The following is a 9049-nucleotide window of genomic DNA, read 5'->3' on the forward strand; positions in this document are numbered from 1 at the left end:
AAGGCCTATATTGTCTCGACAAAGCTAAGCAAGGCACATGTCACATGGTCTCGAGTCAGTCAACCTCTATTTGGCACCAAAGGCTTGGACATCCCTCGAGTCGAGTATTTTCTAAGTTTTCCTTTCTTTCTAATAAATCTTGCGATGCAAGTAACTGCTCTGTGTGCCATTTGGCCAAACAAACTCGGAAGTCTTTTCCTTTAAGTACAATTTCAAGCAAATTTCCTTTTGAATTGATTCATGTTGATATTTGGGGAGCTTATCATGAACCTACTTATTCGGGAGCCAAATATTTTCTCACCATAGTTGATGACTACACTAGGAGCATTTGGGTCTTTTTGATGTCACAAAAATCCGAAGCTCGAGGTTTATTAGTCAATTTTATTCACTTTGCCGAAAAACAGTTTGGTGTAAGTGTCAAAATTGTGCGTAGTGATAATGGTCCTGAATTCAAACACAACGAATTTTATGTGTCAAAAGGTATTTGTCATCAAACAAGCTGTGTCAACACACCTCAACAAAATGGTGTGGTTGAGAGAAAGCATCGACATCTCCTCAACATGGCACGAGCTTTACTTTTCCAAGCTAGTCTTCCTAAAAGTTTCTGGGGTGATGCCATTCTTACATCGGCTTATTTAATCAATAGAACTCCTACACCACTATTAGGAGGTCAGAGTCATTTCGAAAAACTGTTTCACAAAGACCCAAGTTATTCTCACCTCAAAGTTTTTGGTTGTCTTTGTTTTGCTTCCTCACACCCAAACAAACCAGCCAAATTCGAACCAAGAGCTCACAAATGCATTTTTTTGGGCTACCCATACGGGCAGAAAGGTTACCGAGTCTACAACATAGAAACCGAGCAAGTTACTGTGTCCAGGGATGTGATTTTTCACAAAACAGAATTCCCCTATGCTGCTATACACTGTCCTAATTCTACTAGGGTTACATCACAAGACTTTGGGCTCTCTAGGGTTTCCAATGACATTCGGGTTTCAGGACCAGGTAGGGTTTCTTTTCCACCACATAACAATTTGCTTCTGCCACAAGAAAGGGTTTCCGAGACTGCCTTTAGTGTCGAACCACAAACCATAGATACTTCCAACAGTTCTCCAACCCTCACCCTACCTTCACCCACTGATCCAGTGTCATCAGCTCCGAATCCTAACCCTACTCTCCTCATCGAGTCTTCCTCTTCTGCCTCGAATCCACACACTACTCCTTCTGCTCCTCGTCGCTCTTCCCGTCCTACAAAGCCTCCGACCTTCTTGCAAGACTTTCATGTCGAGACAGCGCTACCTTCCAGGGCTCTCCCATCATCTGCTCCGACGTTAGGTACTACTCGCTCCCTTGCTCATGTGTTGTCTTATGATCGTTTATCACCTTCTCATCGTGCTTTTAGCACTCAACTCACCCTCCACAAGGAGCCCACTTCTTATTCACAGGCAGTACAAGTCCCAGAATGGCGGACTGCCATGCAAGCTGAGATTAAGGCTTTGCAATCTAACAGAACATGGAGTTTAGTGCCTTTACCGCCCAATAAACGTGCTATCGGTTGCAAATGGGTTTACAAGCTCAAGTTTAATTCGGATGGCACCATTGAGAGATACAAAGCTCACCTTGTAGCTAAACGTTATAGTCAGATAGTAGGAATTGATTATCGAGAGACCTTTGCACCGGTTGCCAAGCTTACCACCATGCGTGTCTTACTCGGCCTTGCTTCCATCAATGGTTGGCATTTACATCAACTTGATGTCAATAATGCCTTCTTGAATGGAGATCTTTCTGAGGAAGTCTATATGCATCTTCCTCTTGGATTTGGAGGAAAGGGGGAGAATCGTGTGTGCAAGCTACACAAGAGTTTATACGGATTGAAACAAGCCTCGAGACAATAGTTTATCAAGCTTTCTACTGCTCTCAAAACCGCAGGCTTTCATCAGTCATGGTCAGACTATTCTCTTTTTGTACGTACACGAGGAAGAAAGTTCACTACTCTTTTAGTATATGTGGATGATGTAATATTGGCAGGAAATTGCATACAAGACATCGAAGACACAAAGACCTTTCTTTCGAACCAATTCAAGTTGAAGGATCTTAGGCAGCTTAAGTACTTTCTAGGCATTGAAGTGGCAAGATCCAAGAAAGGCTTGGTGTTATGTCAGCGGAAATACGCCCTTGAAGTCCTTGAGGATGCAGGCTACTTGGGTGCAAAACCATCTCGGTTTCCTGTTGACCAGAACCTCTCCCTCACACAAGCAGAAGGTGATTTATTGAAAGATCCATCACAATACAGGAGATTAGTGGGACGGCTTATCTATCTGACCATCACTCGGCCAGACTTGGTATATTCAGTACATATCCTAAGTTAGTTCATGAATCAACCTCGTCAACCACACATGGATGCAGCCTATCGAGTTTTACGTTACATTAAACACACTCCTGGACAAGGTATCTTGCTTCCTTCGACAAGAAAATTAGAACTCACTGCATTTTGTGACGCTGATTGGGCGAGGTGCAAGGACACTCGACAATCCATTACTGGATATTGTATCATGCTTGGCAATGCACCAGTTTCATGGAAAGCTAAGAAACAAGGTACGGTTTCTTGTTCAAGTGCAGAGGCTGAGTACAGATCTATGACATCCACTTGTTGTGAGGTAACGTGGCTCAGAAATATCTTAAAGGATTTAAACGTACGTAATTTAGCTCCTATAAGATTATTTTGTGATAATCAAGCTGCCATTTACATAGCTACCAATCCGGTTTTCATGAACGTACGAAACATATTGAAATTGATTGTCATGTTGTACATGAGAAAGTGCAACGAGGAGTAGTGAAGATGGTTCATGTTGGAACCAAAGACCAGCCGGCAGAGCTCTTCACCAAGCCGTTGAGCTCTATTCAATTTGAGACATTGCTTAACAAGTTGGGTGTCATCAATATCCATTCCAACTTGAGGGGGAGTATTAAAACTGAAGAAGATATGTAGAAGATATTCGTCAAGGTTAATTGATTCTGTTATTAGTTGGCTGATTCTATCATTGCTGTTAATAGAGATATGTATCTATAGTTACCTAGTTTGTCTAGAGTTTCCTTCTGTACAAGAAGTCTTGTAGGGTTTCGGTGTAATAGCTTGTATATAAGCTGTGTAACTCCTTCTATATAGTTTGAGCAATAACATAGTTCATTCCAAGTTTCTTTAATCTGGTTAGTAATGCTTCTTGTTTGAGCATCATTAACTAGAATCTAGAAGCATAAAGCAAGCACTAGTGAGTTGTACCCCTTCTTTTTCTGATTTCATGTAAATTTCCATTTTCTATCGTATTTTTCCCCCTGTAGTCCTTCCTGCGGGTACATGTTGTCTAGCTTGTAGATGATGTAGTGAGAGATGTTAGAGATGTTATACATCAGACTTCTTTGATATTTTCAAAGTTAGATGACGTGTTTTCGAGAGTCATTATCATTTCAGCATACATATAAATTTTCTTCCTTGGTTATGAAATTAAACCTCAACTTTATGATTTTCATGTATAAATCGTTCTTAAAGAAGATGGTGCATTACGACTACAATCACTTACTTGACCACTGTTTTTCTGCTCACCATTTCCAAAAGTTTTAGTCCCAGAATCTATAGTGAAAGAAGTGGAATTTCTTTCAAGAAATGGAATTTTTGAGTGGAAGACAATATGAGTGAGCCCCGATCTCTACCTTGATTGATTGAGAACCATGAAATCATGAGTGACAAACTAATGTGACACCATGAAATGAATGAATCACAGCAAAACAATACTTGTTCTGATGTGAAAACTGTAAACATGATCGTCTCCTCTTGTACATGATTTCCCCCTCTATCTTAAAGCTTCTGAAACACGAACCCTTCTTCAATCTTCAGAAGAAAACGAAAAGGTTTAGCACTATTGTTAAACTTGTTATGCAAGTTTAGCACAAGAGAATTTTACGTTAATTTTGACAAAAACGTAGATTGCATAAGTAGAGTAACGTACCATTGCGAAATACGTAATGTTATTTTTAATTTTGGACACGAATATGCTCGATCAACATACGCATCAATCCTCGTGTACTACTAGTTTTTGCTAAATAAGTTGATGATGTAAACCTCATCCACTGAACAAGAACACGATCTCTATTAGAGATATGATCATCGATATTTTGAGTACATTATTCAATGTGATTCAAAGTGCAATGGAATTAATCATGCAAATCAAAGGATTATGGAACATGAAATCATGCTCAATCACGTTGTAACTATCATCGTTTAGCACATGAATCATCACTCATGTCACATGGCAACTGTATCTAATGTCGATGGTCGCAACCAAACATGTTTCTTACGTTCAAATTGAATAATTAGGAGACTTAATCTAAAAGTGTACATATATACATGATTTAAATGATTGATTCAAGTAATTAATTTGCTGCATCTTAAAGACCAACAGAGCTTGACCCAGATGAACAATTTCAGGTCTAACAGATCGATGTGGCCGGAATAATATAAACATGGGTGACTTGTGTCAAGAAATTAATTTAAGATCGGCCGACCAAGTATTTAAGCATAAGCATCATGACAAAACAAACTTAAGATCCATGGGAAGACCGAATAAGTCAACGATATAGAGGATATCTCCATGTACTTGAAGATTCAAACCAGTAGATCGGAATGTTAACGAAGCTTTAGATCTACTTGCCGGAATTCTTTGTGCAAATTTCCCGCCTATGATGTAAACATGTAGCTTCCGGCAAGTCGGCAACCTTTATCTACACTTGCTGTCATTAGATCTGAAGTTTGAAGATTTCATCCGAGTACGTACGTAGTTAATCATGTAGCATAAGCAATTTATTTGATGGTATGAAGTCTTTTTTTTGTTTTGTTTCTGTACTTGTTTGTGTTTATGTTTTCTATTCTCCTTTGACGGTTCTCATACAAATTTGTGCTAGCTAGCTTAAGAGCTCGTATCTGATCTCTCACTCAAACCACTTTCTATGTTTCACATGTGTTTCACGACATAACCATTGTAGGTGTGTACTAAGTGATCGAGTTAGTAAAAGTCCAGATGTTGAACCCTTACATCCAAGAATTTCGTTAATGTTGATTGAAATTTAAATCCTAATCTATTATCAATGGCTAAGGGGAAGAAACGTTTTGACATGACCTCCCGACAAATTAGTCTATTGGCCTAGAAAGCCTCGTAGAACACCATGAGATTTGATCCATATAAGAAAAGGTAGATTGACACATAGGTGAGTAATGGTACAACTTCTTTTAATGTGGTGTGGTGAGATGCTTCTCTATCTTTTATCTCATCGCATTGTAATAGTGACAGATCCTCAATTTTCATTTCGTTAACTTGTTTTTCGGTAGCTTGTGAACTCCAATACATTTTGAATAATGAATGTTAAAACTCAATAAACTTTGCCAACAAATCAATAACTCTTAGTGATCGAAGATCGAGTCACACCAATTTCATTCATAACCACTTCTATATAAAGAAAATATTCTATGTAGATTGTATAAATTCCAAACTTTTTTTTTTTTTTGTCAGACAAATACATTTCAAACTCTATCAATTCCTTTTTAACAAAACCTCTCATTCATTCCTTGTTTTTCAGTGACAAAATCCAGATATTATAGTGTTGCGCGTAGTCACACACGAAACGTTATGTATTCTATATATCGTTCTTACTCTGAAAGAGTGAACTTATCTATTTTTCATGCTTATAAAAAAGAAAACAATTATTTTTTTTTCTTTCTGCAAAATCTTCCCATAAAAGAAACTTTGTCTCATTACACACAAATTCATGTATCAAAATATGGTTCGTTATTGCTCAAACCACATTACCAAGTGTTGGCAGTATAGTTACCACTTTACCAGTATCCACATATTAATAAAGAATGATTTATATAGGATATTATGGTCAGTATAGTTACCAAGTGTTACCAGTATAGTTACCACTTCAGATTTGCTACCAAGTGTTGGCACTATAGTTACCACTTTACCACTTATGGAATTAAAGTAAATATGGAATAAAAGCAGCCAAATTAAACAAGCTAGTTAATTTCATGAGCCCTATCAACACTAAAACTGTATATAATAGAGAAGCATGAACGAGGAGAACCAACAGTGAGAGCCTTGTCAATCCAAAATCATCAACCTATTCGTGTTCTTAGAGAAAGACCAAAATGTGCGGCACTGATCATAACCCTAACCCTGCAAGCCCTAACAAAACACCCTCAGCCAACGGCAATGGCACAAGAAGGTCTAGCGTTTCACCTGACACCGTCCTCAATCTCGAACAGTAAGTTCTTCGATCTTTAGCTTTCATCGTTCACCATCATCTTCTTCCAGAGATTCATTGAGCACTTCTAATATTATTGTTATATATACACACACGCCTCATCGATCTGCTGCATTGTTGAATAATGCAATGAGAGCCTGAATTGCAGTCAAGGAAAGAATGATTCAATTCCCAAAACTCAATTGGATCTTTCATATCATTCAATATGTGTGGTTCGAAATGTGTTTAAATGTTATACAACGACAAGCGTAACCCGTAGAATGATGTTTTATGGCAGGGGTGATCCAACTGTGTTTGAACCGTACTGGAAAAAGATGGGGGACAAGTGCACAATGGTGATCTCCGGTGGCCAGTGGATGAGCTATGTGAGCGATTTCACCAACATCTGCTTCTTTTTGGAGCCAGAATTTGAGGATGCGGTTAGAAGACTTCACCGGACGGTTGGGAATGCGGTGGTGGACGGTCATTACATTGTGGTGGGGACAGGCTCCACGCAGCTCTACCAGGCGGCGCTGTATGCTCTCACTTCTCCTGGTGGGGCTGAGCCGATCAGTGTCGTGTCTGCCGCTCCTTACTACTCGGTGAGCCTCACTGACCCCCTCCTTAACCGTTAGTATATAATTATCTGAGTTTTTGAATCTTTATACATACATTTATGTTCAAGTCAATCAACAAGATTATATTTACATTTATCTTCAAGTCAACTGATCAACACGAACATGCATGAGCGACCTAATTGAGTGTCTTAGCGTTCCATTTGGATTAGTTGGGAGGAGGTGTGCCGTGTCTTGTAGTTTTCAGTTGTAGTTGTTCTTTTCATGTATCGAAAAACTTCGGCGACCAAATTGAGGGCCTTAAGGGTTCCAGACCCCCTGGTAATTTTTTCTGAAAATTTTTCTAATTATGTTATATCACGAATACGCGCACCAACATATTACAGCTCAAAACTTATATTGGAGTTGGATTCAAAGTTCAATCCTTTGTGTCCATCTCAAAAAAAAGAAAAAACAAGTTGAATCCTTGGTGGGGTGACATTACGAGAAGACTGTCTATGGAACATGGAGATGTTTGCATGGAGGAAGGGACAAAGAGGCAAATATGTCTTTTGGGAAACACAATCTTGCTTCGTAACATGCAGCAAAATTCTAACCTGTGTTTTGAGTCTTAGCCGGTTTGAAAATAGTAACATGGGCATGTCTGGCTAGTTTTCTTGACAATTAACCAGCTAGGTCAAGATCAACCTTAATTAGATTCTCTTAGCAATTCTTTTCTGTTTAGTTTTCATGAATAGATTCCCTTGTGTTGATTCAAACTAGCTTGCAGCTGACTATGCTTGCTTCAATTGCAGTCATATCCAGATGAGACAGACTATCTCCGTTCAGGGCTTTACAGATGGGCAGGTGATGCATATGCCTTTGATAAGAAGGGACATGGAGATTACATTGAGGTGGTGAACACTCCAAACAACCCAGATGGTACTAATCGGAAAGCCGTGGTGAAAAACCGACCAGATGATCAAGTTCAAGGGAAGCTTATTCATGACCTTGCCTACTATTGGCCTCAGTACACTCCCATTACTGCTCCTGTCGATGAAGACATTATGTACTTCACGTTTTCGAAAAGCACCGGACATGCTGGTTCCCGTATTGGGTAAGTTTTTGTTGTCATTTGGTCAGCTAGAGGCTTCAATCCCTAAAGTTTAAGCTGTACGTTAAGTGTTAACGAATGCACAAATTCTATGAATGAAGTGATTTCAACTTTGTTCTTGCTTTCTTCCAGATGGGCTATTGTGAAGGACAAAGAGGTTGCTAAGAAGATGGCTAAATTCGTAGAGCTGAGTTCGCTTGGTGTGTCCAAGGACTCTCAGCACCGAGCTGCAAAGATAATGGGAGTGATCTGTGATGGCTATCAGAACTGCAAGGCCAAAAACCCTGAGCTATTCTTTGAGCACTGCCAGAATCTCATGACTGAAAGGTGGGAGAGGCTGAGAGAAGTGGTCGAGCGTATTGACATTTTCAGTCTGCCCAAGTATCCGAAAGAGTACTGCCTCTTTTCTGGAGAATTCAATGAACCACATCCAGGTTAGGATTGTAGATGTATGACTTTCTAAGCAATCACAAAATTGATGTTCAAGATTCTAATGCATTGTTTGGTTCTCTTTTATCTATATACGCAGCATTTGCGTGGTTGAAGTGCAAGGAAGACATAGACTTGGAGAAGTTTATAAGAGGATGCATCAAAGTGCAAGGAAGAACTGGGAGGAAGTTTGGGACTGATCAAAATTATCTAAGGATCAGCATGCTGAGCAAGGATGAGGTTTTCGACCACTTCTTGGAGAGATTGTCAACTATTAAAGCCATCAGTAATGGGCACTAAACCACAGCATTCTAGCTGATCAGGAATAATCTGAAGCTTTAGTTCTCTAGTTTTATAGCAACCCTGTGACTCTGTAAGGGTATTATGTATATTCTAGCTGAGTGATCAGGAATAATCTGAAGCTTTAGTTCTCTAGTTTTATAGCAACATTGTGACTCTGCAAGGGTATCATGTATATGGTGATCTTGAGGAAGGATTTGGGTTTTTTTACCAGTTTTCTCGGAGAGATTATCAACTCTTATTATTAGAGCCAGTAAACCACAGTATTAATGTAGCTTGTCTAGCTTTTCATGAATAATATGAAAGCCTATATAAGCTCTATTTATTGTGTCAGTTTTTTTTTTTTTTTTTTTTTAATTTA

The 9049-nt window shown here is 39.1% G+C and overlaps 1 protein-coding gene across 1 annotated transcript in view; it reads left to right on the forward strand.

Moving 5' to 3' along the window:
* The window catches only part of LOC101301876, a 9503-nt gene extending 699 nt beyond the window's left edge, over positions 1 to 8804 (forward strand). The window contains exons 2-8 of the mRNA XM_004300873.1: positions 901 to 1836; positions 2026 to 2339; positions 6185 to 6312; positions 6590 to 6893; positions 7661 to 7962; positions 8092 to 8393; positions 8489 to 8804. Coding sequence (XP_004300921.1) covers positions 901 to 1836; positions 2026 to 2339; positions 6185 to 6312; positions 6590 to 6893; positions 7661 to 7962; positions 8092 to 8393; positions 8489 to 8688 — 2486 coding nt within the window. The 3' untranslated portion in view covers positions 8689 to 8804. The remainder of the gene's footprint in view (positions 1 to 900; positions 1837 to 2025; positions 2340 to 6184; positions 6313 to 6589; positions 6894 to 7660; positions 7963 to 8091; positions 8394 to 8488) is intronic.
* The last annotated feature ends 245 nt before the right edge of the window (positions 8805 to 9049 follow it).

This window comes from Fragaria vesca, linkage group LG5, assembly GCF_000184155.1.
Source record: "Fragaria vesca subsp. vesca linkage group LG5, FraVesHawaii_1.0, whole genome shotgun sequence".
NCBI classification, from domain to species: domain Eukaryota; kingdom Viridiplantae; phylum Streptophyta; class Magnoliopsida; order Rosales; family Rosaceae; genus Fragaria; species Fragaria vesca.